Source organism: Daldinia caldariorum (genome assembly GCF_022478825.1).
Source record: "Daldinia caldariorum strain CBS 122874 unplaced genomic scaffold F4812scaffold_16, whole genome shotgun sequence".
Classification (NCBI taxonomy): domain Eukaryota; kingdom Fungi; phylum Ascomycota; class Sordariomycetes; order Xylariales; family Hypoxylaceae; genus Daldinia; species Daldinia caldariorum.
In genome coordinates, this window is record NW_025953052.1 from 164705 (window position 1) to 178939 (window position 14235).

The window sequence follows — 14235 nt, forward strand, 5'->3', positions numbered from 1 at the left end:
GGCCCTTGGCTTTTAATTCCACCCAACGCGAATCTGGATGTGAGTTCATCGTCACTTTCTTAGATCCATCCGACAGGACCATGCTTGGGGTTTAATGTCGAACTTACCTGGTCATAATTTGCACTAATTTACCTAGGCCTTTTACTTTTTTATATATGATTTTTACATGGTGGCATTAACCTACGTTTGTCTCGAGCTCTGGTCCCCTAAATCCCGGTACCGTACAATACATCTTCACTTATACCACACTACGTCTTAGCTGTACCGTGGTGCGAGTGAGAAAGGTGGAGGAATAGATCACCAATCAAAAAGCAACGAGCCACCATATAGCAAACCGAAGATGCTTCTCCCATCCCTATCGACCGTCGGCATCCTCGTCGTCATCCTCCCGCTACTATACATCTACACGGCGTCCGTAGCGCAGACGCGCCTGCCGATGCTCCGCGGCAAGCGCATCTGCTTGCTGATCGCGCACCCGGACGACGAGGCCATGTTCTTCGCCCCCACCGTCCTCGCTCTCACCCGCCCCGAGCTCGGCAACCACGTCAAGATCCTGTGCTTGAGCTCCGGGAACGCGGACGGCCTCGGCGAGATACGCAAGAAGGAGCTTGTGAAAAGCGCCCTGCTGCTAGGTCTTGCCCGCGAGGACGACGTCCTGGTTTACGAGAGCCCGTGAGTCTATATCTACCTATCTATCTATCCATCCTACGCACTACAACACAACAAACTAAAACTAACCACAATCTCTCTCCCCCCTTCTCTCCCTCGCAGCGATTTCCCCGACTCTATGACCACAACCTGGGACGCCAAAAAAATCTCCGCCCTCCTAACCAGCGCCTTCGCGCCGCGCCCTTCCACCACCACCGCTCTTCCAAAACACCCCTCCTCTTCTTCTTCTTCTGTCTCCTCCGATTCCCTAACCCCCCCCAACGCCACCGTCGACGCCATCGTCACCTTCGACTCGCGCGGCGTCTCCTCGCACCCGAACCACATCTCCCTGTACCACGGCGCGCGCGCCTTCGTCGCCGCCCTGACCCGCGCCCGCCCCGGCTGGCGCGCCCCCGTCGACCTGTACACCCTGACGACCGTCGCGCTCCCGCGCAAGTACGCCGGCTTCCTCGACGTGTTCGCGACCGTGGGCTCGCTAGCGCTCGCGGGCCCCGGCGCCGCGAGCAGCAGGAGCGATAAAGGGAATCCGAGCCTGTTGGTTAGCGTGAGCGCCCTGGCCTGCGGTGGTCGCGAGACGTACGGCGCCGCCAGGCGCGCTATGACCGAGGCGCATCAGAGCCAGATGGTCTGGTTCCGGTGGGGGTGGATCGCGATGAGCAGGTACATGTACATAAATGACCTGCGGTTGGAAAAGGTCAAGTCGTGATCACCTAGGTACCTAGGTAGTTATTGTCGAGATTTTTTTTTTCGCCGGTTTTGGATATATGATATATGTGAGAAAATGATAAAGCGTTGATTGATTCCGTGCTATGAAGCTATGAAGCTGTGAAGCTATATATCTGGTGAAGTATATATAGTACGAGCCCTTTACAAGGTCATCATACATCTAAATTCTAGCTATGGGTCGTTGAGAAGCTGTCTACCTTAGGTACTATATGACCTCCTTTTCAGGGTATAGACATATTCTAGATCCAAGTACCTAGGTACCTATATACATAAACACGGACCAGCTGCAAGCACGCACGCACGCTACTAAAAAATAATGTCCTCGTCGTCATCATAAGCATCCTGTGTCGGCTCCGGCGAGGGTTCAGGTTCAGGTCCAGAGCCATCCGTCGACTCCTCGAGCCCTTCTTCGACATGTGCACCATCTCGCGGTCCCGGGAGCTTCGACCGGCCCGTAGTTGTGAGCAGCGTCTGCAGGTTGAAATAAGATATCGGCGTCCGGCCGGCCAAGGTGTACTTGGTGGAGACGGAGGCGAATTTCCTCACAGCCGCGTCCAGGTATAAGACCTCGCCCAGCCTGTTCTTCAGCTGTATGGAGAGGGGAAACTCCTCGGCGAAGAAGAGACGGTCGGCTTCCCGGGAAGGGTCGAAGAGCGCGACGTATCCGGTCGACGTGCGGTAGGTGGCCGGGTTGGGGATGAAAGCCCGGAACTCGTTGATGAAATCCGGGACCGCGACGACCACGAGCGGGTTCGTCGGGTTGAAAGAACGTACGCTATTAAGGAACTGCCGACACCACGTTTGTATGCTATACCGCATAGTCGCCTTTCTGGCCCGGGCCCGTTGGTATCGATGCACCGTTTCGCTGATACGCACACCGTTGTTAATCATCTGCACATACTCAATTACCGCCTCTTCGTACTCTCGACATTGAAAGTTGTACAAGGTCAGCGCCTCCCTCATATATGGGAGGAATTTGCCAAACCGATGTTGCCCTATAATAGCCCGAATGAGGATCTCGTAGTGTTCGAATTCGGGCTGTACGCAATACGGCTCAGACACCATCATATCCCAGATCAACTCTACCACCTCCCCTTTCGGCGATTTGGAAAACATCTTGGCAATCTTCCACCCGGTAGACGTCGGTGGAGCGCTCATAATGTAAGTCCACTCCAGGAGATCTTTCCACACAGACGAGGGGATAGGAATTTGATAGGTCTCCGATATGTATTTTACCAGCTGTAAAGCGAGGCTGATCTCTGCGTTTGAACCGTACGTCTCGACGACTGCTTTCATGAGAAGCACACCGGGCCTTATATGGACCCAGGAGAGCTTGCGCTCGGAAGAATCCGTTTCGGGCGGAGTTGGGCCAGCCGCCCCGCCAGAGGTTATCTTGTCTAAGTCGATGTCGAAAACATGCTCCAGTATAACAGTTTTGATAAATCGCAAAGACCCGGCCCGGCCGAAAGCAACCATCATATTAGACGCTAAAGATTCGTCCATGAAGATGCCGTCCCTCCGAATAAAGTGGAAAATCCTTCCGGCCGGTCCGTCTTTTCTCATAATTCGTATCAGATCTTCCGCGTGTGTGGTGGTGTCCTTATTAAGCCCAAAAAACAGTTTCTTTACTCGGGTGTGGTATCTTAACCAATCCAACCGTCGAATCTGGCGCCAATGAAGGATAAATTTTGACTGATGTAAACTTCGGCCGGTCACCATCCTCCTAGTCTTATCGTAACCTGTATAGGACGGGTTTATGAGGAACCGCGCAGAAACGAACTCATCGTACAATCCGCCGTGTCTCCAATCCGAGGTGTTCGTGCGGATCATCTCATTCCATACCCATTTTATTCCTCCCACATCCGAGGCAGCACCGGCACACCTAAGTAGATAGACGTATTCCTCCGCCAGTAAAATACCGCCCGTGGCTTTCAATGCTGATAATATCACTAGCATATATCGCAGTAGCTGAGAATACAATCTCCGTACCCCCCAAATGTCGATAGTAGCTCCTAAATTCAAAGACTGGAACGCTCCGTGAGATATATATATCTGGTCTGTTGGGTCCGCATTCTTAGCAACGACAACAGGGTCGATGGCCCGGAATAATTCAGTGATTGTAGTTCTGGGTATCGAAGCAACGGCCTTCTGAAGCCGTGTTTCTTCCATGTATGATATATATTTAAGATGAATGAGTAGTCTCCGGGTGTCCTTCATTCGTATTGCCTCGAGAGCTCTTCTAAAGGGCCCAGGCAAAGTTGAAAGAAGGGCATCTGCAGCTGCCAAAGAAGGGTCGGGACTTGAAGGTGCGGTGTCATTACTGGAAAGAGTGCCATCACTGTCAACTATATTTTGGGGCTTCGGTTTACTGCGATAAAGAAGACGTTGGAATAATTTAAAATCCTCGTCCGAGACGGTACCAGAAGAATGAACTGCTGTCGCAAAACCACGTATGGAGTTGCAGAGGCTCTTCCGTGAAAATGACTCCTTATGGTCTATATAAGAGAATACGTCAGGGTATCGACTTTGATCGAGGTTAACAAATTTGGAGCAAGATCCTCTGATTTTGAGTGGCGTATAAGAGAGTGCTGAATGCCGGCCAAATGCTATCGGCAAAGCTGTAGAAGACATTATGAGGAACCTGATATACTATCATGACCGGCGCGAGGAAATGACTGGCTCAGGAGAGCCAGGTAAACGTATTAGACGTGATTTACGGGGGAGGTAAGGGGGTAAGGAGGTAGGGAGTAGGGAAGTAGGTACCTAAAGTTTAGCAAGTTGGAATTTGTGCTGCTTTTGAACTTGCCCAACACCCTTACCTGCTGTAAGTACCTAACCTACCTGCTACCTACCTGCTATGGGAATTCAAGATTGTGGAGTTCCCAAGTGGAGTAGTGGGTACTTCCCCGTAAACTCTAATTTTAGTGTATCGGTAGCGGAGTATGGAGAGAATTTTAGCAGAAATGCCCTTTTCTAACGGTGTACGAAATAGAGTGCTTATAGTGGTCATAGCTTTGTAAAGATAGGTACCTAGGTACCTACCTAGGTAGGCATCTGTGGCTGTTTAAAAGCTTAGATAAGCCCTTTTATGGCTTGCCAAGTCCCAGGTTCTTTCACTAGCTGGAATTATTGAATTATTGAACTTATCACCCAACTAAATCATCGAATTGTCTAGTCTTCATATACCGCATCCTTCACTTGCACAACAATCCACCCATAATTTGTAACACCGAATTCTCAATCATTTAATTCTCGCTCGGTGAATACCAACCTGTATTTTAAAAAACACCCCGTAAACCATGGCTGGTGGTGAAGAGGGCCCCGCCGGCGGCTCAGTGTCTGAGCCTCTCGACCTTGTGCGCCTCCTCCTCGATGAGGTTGTATTTGTGAAACTACGAGGTGACCGTGAACTAAAGGGACGCCTTCATGTACGCGAACTTCACCAACCACTTGAGGCATTTTCCTGTTAAGCTAACTGCGTCTAAGGCCTATGACAGTCACATGAATTTAGTTTTGGGCGACGTGGTGGAGACTATCTATACGGTAGACGAAGATGACGACGATGAGGAAATCAGAGTAAGCACTCTCTCTCTCTCTCTCTCTCTAACGCTTTATAGGCCGTTGTGCTAACTCTTATTCAGACAATGACGAAAAAGTCTGAGATGCTGTTCGTGCGAGGTTCGTCTCTATCTCTTTCTTAGCTTGTATTTATCTAACATACGGGTTTAGGGGATAGTGTTGTTCTTGTCTCCCCACAAAACTCCTCATGAGTTGTTTACCACATAGTTTGCAATCCCTCGGTCTAATTCGAGGTAAATCACATGGAGGCCTTCTCTATCACGTCAAGGTCCATATTTAGGTCTGTTCGCGGACTCTAGAATGGTCCCATGGAAGTCATGGAACTCGGTGCAGAAGCAGGTAGTGCCCCTCGTTGGGGCAGCTCAGAGCCAAATCAAGGGAGAAGGGAGGGAGTTCAAAGTGTCCCAAACGTAAGGGTACTTGAACCAAGGCAGGAACCGCCAGTATCCACATGAGCGGCCCATCGATATATGATCGTCCCAGGTTTTTCGGCCATTGAGATTTCAGCATTATCCGTACTGCTGCTAGTCAGATCCGTTCAATGCATAATTTTGTGTTGTAAAGCCAACTGTGTACCGTCATTTTGCACTGTACAGTCTTAGTTCAACCCCCGCCTGGTTATGTGATAACGTCGACTTTTCTGTCCTGGTTCTGGTTAAGAGATTGCATAGAATTGATATAAGAAATCCTGCAGCTTCTCTATACTGACTTAGGGTTTACACATATGCTTAACTCGGGCAGCAATAGGTACCTATCTAGGTAGACCATACCTAGTTTCGCTCAACTTGAAGGCATGTCCCCAACAGTCTTTCATTTGCTCACACCGGCATCGCATATTATATCATTGATTGGCGTGGTAAATCTGTGGTTTCTATGATCAATGCGATCCGTAAAGAATGTCATCTAGGTATTCTAGACCCAGAGGATTTCGTATTAGGCTTTTAGCAATTGGCATAGTCCAAAATGTTCACTCAGGTAATAGAAATAAAAGGCAACGGGGATCAGCAAAAACACTCTATAAGATACCACCCTACAGCACGTATCTGAAGCCCTTGTTGTCCAGCTCGGTAACATCTTGCATTCCTTGTTCTATAGCCTGCTTTTCTCGTTCTTCTGAAAGCCCCGGGCCCTCTAGAGCAGCTTCACGATCACGTTTCTTATTTACCATCCACATATATATGTACAACACGATGACCATTACCGTCTTCACAGAGTATCCGATGAGGATCCTAGCATGAGAGTTAGCCACATACACATATCTCTGGCTCCTTATAGGAGACTTACGCAATATAAGCCGAAGTATAGAACGGTGCCTCTGTTTCAATAAAGGTTTGTGGCCCTATTATATTTCCCACGCAATAGCCCACGAACAGGAAAGCCCCCGTGAGCTGTTTCTTGGTATACCCAGCTACATTGCTACTTACCATCGTCAAGCTCAAACTGAAGCCTACGGACTGGAATGAGCACAACCAGAGCGTAACCAGTCGTCCCCATCTATTATCTGTCCCATCGGGACCAGCTGGTAGCCGTACGAGAGCCGCAGCACAAGCTACACAAATCAAGTTTCCTACTAACATAACCGCACAGCGCATATTTGGAAATCGGGAGCTAATCCAACCAGATAGGAGGAGGGAACAGAACTGTATTAGGTTCCCGGGGATCTGCAAATACTGCGTCTGGAGTACGTCAAAACCAAACGTCTCTAGGATGATCGATGTGAACTAGCTCAGATGTTAGCACTAACTTTACCAATTGGCATGATGGAAGACGATACACTCGACTGGGCAGCATTTGGAATTTGCGCTGCAATGGCCATCACGAATAGAATCCACGTCTTTGGATCGAGCAAGCACTGCCGCATTTGGTAGGTCTTGAAATGGTGATTCTTCACTCCTTGTCTGTTCCTAGCTACTCTTTCAACTGCTATGATCCTTTGCCTTTCGGTCAGAAACCGCGCTGTTGAGGGAAGGTCAGACATAAATATCAAGAAGATGGTGCCCCAGGCTAAGCTTATAGACCCGAATATGAGGAAGATATACATCCACGGAGGGAGGCCGGATGTGATATGGCCAATCTGTTATGTGTTAGTCCTGAAGCAAGTATTTGAAATCTTCCTCTTTGGAGTAATGCTTGGTATAAGGAGATGTTTCAAGCACTGGAATTAGATAAATGATCCCCTGACGTTATATAGGAATAGGGGAGATAGAGAGACATACTACGAGCACGTTAGAAACTTGTCAACCTTAGTTCAGCGTCTTATTAAGCTTACCAGCATAACCAAGTAGGCCACCACAAACCCCAGCGATCCCATTCATGCTGTAGTAGGTCGTCAATCGCATAGGCTGCTCATCCTGTCGCCACCACATCGAGAGGACGAGAACGAAGCCTGGATTGATCACTGCCTCGAAGCATCCGAGCAAGAAACGGTTGACTGCTAGCCCGGCGAAGTTCTTGCACGCCGGGGTAACAATGGTAAGCATGCCCCAGACTAAGACTTCGTCAGCACCAACCTCAGACACGAATGACGAAAGATCTAATAACCTAGGATACTGCTTCCTATGAACTTCCCTGCCGGAAGTCTTTGAAGAAGATAGCCGGCCGGCCATTGCGCCACCAAGTACCCTGGAAATAGACACGACCAGTTAGCTTTATCTAGGTAGGTACCTGTCATGATTCTTCGCCCCGAAAATTCATACCGAAATAAAATAGGGATAAAGACCACGAGTAATCTTGACCATGCAGATCCGTCCCTTGTCTCAGCCCAAAAACACTTGCGAAGTTGACGCTAGACTTGTCAAGGTATTGAAGTAGATAAGTTCCCATCAAAAGGGGTAAAATGCGCCCGTCGATCTTTCGCAGCACCTGGCGGGCTTCACGAGGATCCAGAACGGCGGCATCTTGCCTCCGATAGAGTTCGTATGCGTCGTCGAGGTCTCTTGAGGAGGCTACTGATTGTCCTTCTATCTGAACAGGAGCCGGATTAGACGTAGTCACAGTGCTGTTCGAGGTAGCCTCGATAGCTAATTTTTTCTCGTCCATGTTTCACCTAAGACTGGCTAACTCGCGAAGGCTTCGTCATGGAATTATTATCTTCGGAGATGGCTTCCCCTGCCTATTTGTATTCCGCCCACTTGCCTGCGTCGGCTCCGGAGCTGATTCGGACACCCCTCTTTGCCATTCATAGGCCGTCTACAAGAACATCGGTTTGATAAGGCCTACATACATATAGATCTATAATGCTACCTTCTGATTATCACGCAATTTTATACTAAGCCTCGATTAGGTAAAATATGATTTGAGCAAGATTAGGATAGAAATAGGAATGATATGGATGCGGGGAAGATCGAAACCGAAATAACAGGGACTATACAGTTCGAGATTCAATAGGGTAGAGAGTCATTGTATCAGCGGCTTTCTACCCTGATATCGGTACTGAAAGGGGCGGTAGAACACCTCACGGATATCAATTGACGGTACAATTAGACGATTTGTTGGCTTCTGAAATACTGATGACCGTAAGTATTGCTTCAAAGCTTTATCCCTTGGGCAGTTGTCACGATTCTAGATTGACGGGCCTGCTGTTTACATAAAATGGATGAAAGGGAAGTATGATCTCTATGACCAGGATCATAACGTTCAAGCGAATATATGAACGGCTTTGTCAGTTGGTGAATTGGCCGAGCGGTTATTGAACTTAATACATGTTTTCGTACTTGCAACTATGAACCTCGAAATAAAATATTGAAACACTTTTTTGAATTATCCACTATGGAATAATACCTACCTTATGCAGAACCCCACCATGTCAAGTACCTCGTACAGGTACATAATACCTGAGGTACCTCCTAAAGCCAAAAGCTAGGACCAACTTTCACCGAGGGCGTACCCCGGAAAAAGATTATCAAAGGGAAATTCTCGTACCTAATCAAGACAGCCCACTACAAACTCCCAATACAGGCACGAGTCGCAAGATGCCTCCGCGAATACCCCTCGGGCTGGCAGCCCAGTGCTGCAGGGCTTCTCTCGAGCAACCGAGCAGCTCTTCGCTCGTAGGATTATTCAATGCGCTGTCAATCCAGTCTCGCAGCGCCTCCATTCTCGCAAATCTATCCGACAACCCGGGTGCTTACCAAAAGCGCATTCGTGTTGGTCGCGGTCCGTCCTCGGGAAAGGGTAAAACATCCGGAAGGGGTCACAAGGGTCAGAAGCAGCATGGAAAAGTCAAACCGTGGTTCCAGGGTGGTCAGACGCCTTTGGTCGTTCAAAGGGGAAAGCTTGGATTCGTGAACATGTACGTACGGCTGAACCAACGAGGTCTTGTTTGTTATCCTTTCGATTAGTCCTCCGAACTAACTGCTCGATAGGCACGCGCCTGTCATGTCCGAAGTAAACCTCGACAAGCTGCAGGAATGGATTGACGCGGGCCGCATTGACGCTACGAAGCGAATCACGCCGAAAGAACTAATAGAGTCCAACCTCGTCGGATCGATCAAGGACGGAATTAAGTTACTAGCGAGAGGGGCGGATGCGTTGAAGCAGCCGATAGACATTATTGTTTCTCGCGCTTCGGCTTCGGCTATCGAAGCAGTAGAGAAGGCGGGAGGAAAGATCATGACACGATATTATACCAAGCAGGCCTTGAAGCGGCTGGTAGAGGGCAAGAGTTTCCACACCGATAAACCTCTACCTACCGGGCCGGAGCATGTGCAGCCGGTCTTAGAAGAGCTCCGCCAGAGGGGGTTTTCTTACAGACTGCCGGATCCGACAGCTCGATGGGATATCGAATACTACCGCGACCCTGCGCACCGAGGATACCTGAGCCACACATTAAAGCCCGGCGAGTCGCCAAGTTTGTACTTCAAGGTACCACCCGCGAAGATTCTCAAGCAGGAAAAGAAGCAGAAGGGGGCCACGCAGGAAGCAGCGAAACTTTGGGACAAGCTATAAGGGGTGCGCTCGTCGAATTGGCAGAATATACCATGTTATGTATGTATTGCGCCTGCAGATATATCCTAGGGTATATACCGTATATATACCGATTACTGCGAACATCCGCAGACCTGCTCCCCTAAAACTGCACATATATCAACCCGCGGAATAGCATGTAAAGTTGTTTTCCTTGTGATGGTTGTGACAAGGGGGTTGCTTGAGCATTTGAAGTAATAAAATCTTAGTGCTGCATGGGGTATTATTGATAGTTACATAAGATTTGCATAGCAGTAAGGTGAAAGCTTCAATTGTCCCCTTTTATGCAGGTAAATAAATTACTTTTTATATACAGACCCAATATGTACATGTATCAAATGCACCAATACCAGGTACCTACCTCTATCAATCAGTTCAATTGGGACTGCTGGAGCCTACAGATGTATTGTACCTACATAAAAGTATGCATGGTTGAACCACTTGGAAGTCAGTGTAGTTAATGTATGTATGGTTTATGTGCCTAACGTAAAGCATGTATGCACATTCAGCTCCGCACTTGCCAGCGCCGATCCATTACCTACCCTACCTTCGTCCCACCTTGTCCCACCTGTACCTCCCTGGCGTTTCAGCGCCGGGCCGCAGGCATACCATAGTTGAGCTCTCCAAGACAGCCAAGTCATGGAAGGCAGCACGGGCGTGGATGCGTTGGATAATACAATAGCTAATTCTTATTCAGCCGTTTACTGTGAAACTCAATTCCAAAATCTTACCATCTCTGTAATTTTTAAAATACGTGCGTAGTCGTTGCAACTTTTCATCTGCATCCTTTTTTTTTCTGGCTGCGCCCTTGCATTCGCATCATCATCAATCGACTGCATGGTTTGTTCAGTGTAGGTCTAGGTCTAGGTCTAGGTCTTAACTAGGTATTACACCTCCATTACGACATTTCGCTCCTTTCACTCGAGCTTACTACCGTTGTCGATTCTACCCGATTGTCTTACCTTCGATTCTCGATTCTCGATAGCTACAAAAAATATCGATATTATACCAAATTGAGGCCATGTCTCTCTTTGGTACTTCACCTCCAAATGAACCCTCGTCTTCCGGTAACCCAAGCATGGCGCGATCGTCCTTGTTCGACGATGATGGACCTATGACTCGCTCGACTTCGGATACCCTCTTTAACGATGACGATTTCGGTGGCAGTGGCAGAGCTTCGCCTTGGGATATGCCTACCCCAAGAAAACAGCAATCGCGTGCCGAACTCCTCCGAAGACTCCTCGATGGCGTCGATATACCAGATAGCTATATTGAGGCATTCGACAGGGCCGTGCAAGAGGATGGAAGTGCCGGCAAGGTCACATTGTCAGGTGTCACCAAGACGCTTGCTGCAGCTAAACTAGGCGCCGATGACCAGGCGCAGATAATGGGAATACTTGCGCCGGCTGGTAACCTTGATCCTATCGGTCGCAACGAGTTTAACGTGTTAATGACTCTTATCGGCCTTGCGCAAGAAGGTGAATCTATAAGTTTAGATGGAGTTGACGAAAGGAGACGCAGTAAGTAATTCACATGACCTTTTCTTCTTCTTTTTTTCGTATTTCCTGGGAGATCGACTTGATATGTTTGTCGCCTTGTTTTCGTGTTTGGCGAATCGCATCGGTCGTCCAATGGGCTAGCCTGTCTTATCGCATCCTCGCTGCTGCGCTGCCCTGTGCATCATCTTGCGGGGATATTTACGTTATTCGCCGAGAAATTACATCCTACTAAATCACAATACCAACCTGTTGTAGACTTGCCGCAAGCCCAATTATCATCAGCGCCGGCCAAAAAACCTATCTTTCCAGATACTGCAGAACTTGCAGCAAAACCGCCGCAGCAACCCGAAAACCTGCCCACCTCGTTCGCTTCCCAATCCCGAGGTAGAAAATCATCCATGGACGGTCCCGAGGACGATCCGTGGAATTCATCTGATGTTCACAGACACCATCACCACGGAGAGCCGCCCAAGACTAACGGTTCCAACCATGCTAATATACTGAATGGCAATGGTTACGGCCATTCCGATGCCCCTGATTTGCACTCTCGCACAACCTCCAACTTTACGACCCCTACAATGGCTTCGGCGGGTGGTGCGGTTCCTCAATCTGCTGGTGGCTCCGCATCTTCGAATTCAGGTGGCTGGGGATATTTCGACGGCAACAACGTCGAAGGCCTTGGTGAAGCATCCCCGCATCACCCGACGAACCCCTTTGGAGGCCCGGGCGATAGAGAAGGTCGCGATCCGGGTACTCACCCAACCGTTAGCCATTCAAGGACCATTAGTGGTGGTCGGTCTGGCATCGCGGTTGAGGAGAATGTCACGGTTTCGCTAATGCCGGAGAAAGAGGGCGTGTTCTTATTCCAACACCACAATTATGAGGTTACAAGTTCGCGGCGCGGCAGCAAAGTTATCCGCAGGTATAGCGATTTCGTATGGTTACTCGATTGTTTGCATAAGAGATATCCGTTCCGGGCATTACCTCTTCTCCCGCCCAAGAGAGTTGCGGTCAACGGAAACCACCTTTCCAACGACGGCGCGTTTATCGAGAAGCGAAGACGCGGTCTGGCCAGGTTCCTAAATACGCTGGTCCGACACCCTGTTCTAGGTCAGGAACAGCTTGTTATAATGTTCTTGACTGTTCCAACGGTATGAACCGAATGGTATTAGCCCTTATATATATGTAAAGCTAACAGGCTGTAGGAACTTGCGGTATGGCGTAAACAAGCAGCTATCTCGGTGGTTGACGAATTTACCGGCCGGGCGCTACCTCCTGGCCTCGAAGAATCTCTGCCGTCCTCGTTGGAGGAACTGTTCGAGCGCACCAGACAAGGTGTTAAGCGATCTGCCGAATTGTACATCTCAACTTGCAACATCATGGACCGTCTTGTAAAGCGGAGCGAAGGTGTAGCAGCCGATCACGGTCGCTTGGCTGTATCTTTAACATCCCTTACGGAAGCGAGCTCTGATACCTACGCCACCGATACCAATGACGTACCTCTTTTGAATGACGGTCTAGTCGCTATGAGCCGACACTTACAGACGACCCAAAGCTTGATGGAGGATGAAAGCAAGGCGTGGGATGCAGGCGTGCTAGAAGACCTAAAGAAGCAGCGCGACGCACTTGTCAGCCTTAGGGAGCTGTTCGACCGAAGAGAAAGATTAGACAAAGACAACATCCCATATCTAGAACGGCGTATCCAAAGCAACGAGACGAAGCTAGCAAGTTTACGATCCAAGCCAGAGATCAAGCCAGGCGAGATTGAGAAGGTTGTTGAAGCAATCATAAAGGTTTGTACCTCCTTACCGTTTGTCTCTATTGCGGAGAGCCTCTAACACGTCATATAGGATAAGGAATCTATCGTCAACCAGCACAACCGCTCTATATTTGTGAAGGAGTGTCTGCGTGATGAGCTTATCTACTTCCAACAGACACAATTCCACGTCAGCCGATGGAACCAAGACTGGGCACAGGAACGTGTCAAGTATTCGGAGATGTTAGCTGACAATTGGCGCCGCTTGCTCGATGAGCTCGAGGGTATGCCCCTTGGCGACTAGAACTCCCGGCGAGGAACGACCAAGGGCAAGACTATGATCAAAGCGGAGGCCAGGGCGGAAGGATCAGTAGAACAGGAAGATATTGACGAGCAGCAGTTATGTCTTGGGGAGAGGGGGGCTGGTATATTAATGGTTGCATAACCCTAGACTGCATATATTTGGGCTTGGGCTTTGTGGAGTGTATTACATTGCCCCTCCTTGGAGTTGGCGAGTTTGCATTGCTGTACTCCTTTCTTTTTCTTTCGTCTTCTTTTTTTTCTTTGCAGTATTTATAAGGGAATGAGCATATGCTGAGGAGGGGAGTCGCACTTATCACACTATACCCTTCTTTCGTTTCCGTCAACTATACATTATTGGTAATTCGTTCCTATGGAAGATACATCTTCTCCCTAACTCTAAACTCTAATGGTAGGACAGAGATGAGTAGCTAGCTGACTTGGTGGTATGATGAAAGAAAATTCCAAATAATAAAAGTAATTTTACCTATCTGTTCAGAGTTGAGGTTCTTGACTCGCCAAGACTCGGTACGGTATAGTACGTAATGGTGAATTACAGCTGTCGTTTATACAGATTATTGTATTGTATCAGTTACCTTTAGGTACCTACCTATGCTTGGGCTTGTGCTTCTTAAGCCGGGCATCGAGTCAAGACAGCAAGTACCTAGCATAACTTATATACCTGTTGTAATCCACTCTTTTCTAATGAATTGTATAAGGATACATTAGGTACATATTTAC

General features: G+C 48.6%; 6 protein-coding genes across 6 annotated transcripts; 4 read left to right on the forward strand and 2 right to left on the reverse strand.

The window, feature by feature from the left end:
• The first annotated feature begins 38 nt into the window (after positions 1–38).
• F4812DRAFT_130585 (LmbE-like protein) lies at positions 39–1538 on the forward strand. The gene is made up of 2 exons (XM_047929542.1): positions 39–672; positions 772–1538. The coding sequence occupies exons 1-2, from the start codon at positions 341–343 to the stop codon at positions 1373–1375; spliced, it is 936 nt and encodes a 311-aa protein (XP_047787389.1). The 5' UTR covers positions 39–340; the 3' UTR covers positions 1376–1538.
• Positions 1539–1701: 163 nt separating this feature from the next.
• Positions 1702–3612, reverse strand: F4812DRAFT_452505 (mitochondrial ATPase expression-domain-containing protein; the record flags this gene model as incomplete). The annotated part of the gene is made up of 1 exon (XM_047936355.1): positions 1702–3612. The coding sequence occupies one exon, from the start codon at positions 3610–3612 to the stop codon at positions 1702–1704; it is 1911 nt and encodes a 636-aa protein (XP_047787390.1).
• A 1082-nt stretch (positions 3613–4694) lies between these two features.
• On the forward strand, positions 4695–5165 carry F4812DRAFT_452506 (like-Sm domain-containing protein; the record flags this gene model as incomplete). Its single annotated transcript, XM_047936356.1, has 4 exons — positions 4695–4823; positions 4882–4971; positions 5037–5073; positions 5125–5165. The coding sequence occupies 4 exons, from the start codon at positions 4695–4697 to the stop codon at positions 5163–5165; spliced, it is 297 nt and encodes a 98-aa protein (XP_047787391.1).
• Positions 5166–5974: 809 nt separating this feature from the next.
• On the reverse strand, positions 5975–8701 carry F4812DRAFT_439454 (MFS general substrate transporter). Its single transcript, XM_047935073.1, has 6 exons — positions 7671–8701; positions 7516–7596; positions 7245–7462; positions 6749–7048; positions 6259–6695; positions 5975–6203 (listed from the first exon to the last, which is right to left on the reverse strand). The coding sequence occupies exons 1-6, from the start codon at positions 8011–8013 to the stop codon at positions 6005–6007; spliced, it is 1578 nt and encodes a 525-aa protein (XP_047787392.1). The 5' UTR covers positions 8014–8701; the 3' UTR covers positions 5975–6004.
• Positions 8702–8838: 137 nt separating this feature from the next.
• On the forward strand, positions 8839–10313 carry F4812DRAFT_439457 (ribosomal protein L15). The gene is made up of 2 exons (XM_047935074.1): positions 8839–9265; positions 9339–10313. The coding sequence occupies exons 1-2, from the start codon at positions 8946–8948 to the stop codon at positions 9919–9921; spliced, it is 903 nt and encodes a 300-aa protein (XP_047787393.1). The 5' UTR covers positions 8839–8945; the 3' UTR covers positions 9922–10313.
• A 235-nt stretch (positions 10314–10548) lies between these two features.
• On the forward strand, positions 10549–13984 carry F4812DRAFT_439459 (uncharacterized protein). Its single transcript, XM_047935075.1, has 4 exons — positions 10549–11459; positions 11694–12589; positions 12644–13231; positions 13289–13984. The coding sequence occupies exons 1-4, from the start codon at positions 10961–10963 to the stop codon at positions 13496–13498; spliced, it is 2193 nt and encodes a 730-aa protein (XP_047787394.1). The 5' UTR covers positions 10549–10960; the 3' UTR covers positions 13499–13984.
• The last annotated feature ends 251 nt before the right edge of the window (positions 13985–14235 follow it).

Excerpts from the sequence above, each read along its gene's own strand:
- F4812DRAFT_130585 (XM_047929542.1), top strand. The coding sequence starts at position 341 with ATGCTTCTCCCATCCCTATCGACCGTCGGCATCCTCGTCGTCATCCTC. Across the intron at positions 673-771 it reads GTCCTGGTTTACGAGAGCCC|CGATTTCCCCGACTCTATGA; the intron begins GTGAGTCTATAT and ends TCTCCCTCGCAG.
- F4812DRAFT_439454 (XM_047935073.1), bottom strand. The coding sequence starts at position 8,013 with ATGGACGAGAAAAAATTAGCTATCGAGGCTACCTCGAACAGCACTGTG. Across the intron at positions 6,696-6,748 it reads CAAATGCTGCCCAGTCGAGT|TTCACATCGATCATCCTAGA; the intron begins GTATCGTCTTCC and ends CATCTGAGCTAG. Across the intron at positions 6,204-6,258 it reads TATACTTCGGCTTATATTGC|GATCCTCATCGGATACTCTG; the intron begins GTAAGTCTCCTA and ends CTCTCATGCTAG.
- F4812DRAFT_439457 (XM_047935074.1), top strand. The coding sequence starts at position 8,946 with ATGCCTCCGCGAATACCCCTCGGGCTGGCAGCCCAGTGCTGCAGGGCT. Across the intron at positions 9,266-9,338 it reads AAGCTTGGATTCGTGAACAT|GCACGCGCCTGTCATGTCCG; the intron begins GTACGTACGGCT and ends ACTGCTCGATAG.
- F4812DRAFT_439459 (XM_047935075.1), top strand. The coding sequence starts at position 10,961 with ATGTCTCTCTTTGGTACTTCACCTCCAAATGAACCCTCGTCTTCCGGT. Across the intron at positions 12,590-12,643 it reads TGTTCTTGACTGTTCCAACG|GAACTTGCGGTATGGCGTAA; the intron begins GTATGAACCGAA and ends AACAGGCTGTAG. Across the intron at positions 13,232-13,288 it reads TTGTTGAAGCAATCATAAAG|GATAAGGAATCTATCGTCAA; the intron begins GTTTGTACCTCC and ends CACGTCATATAG.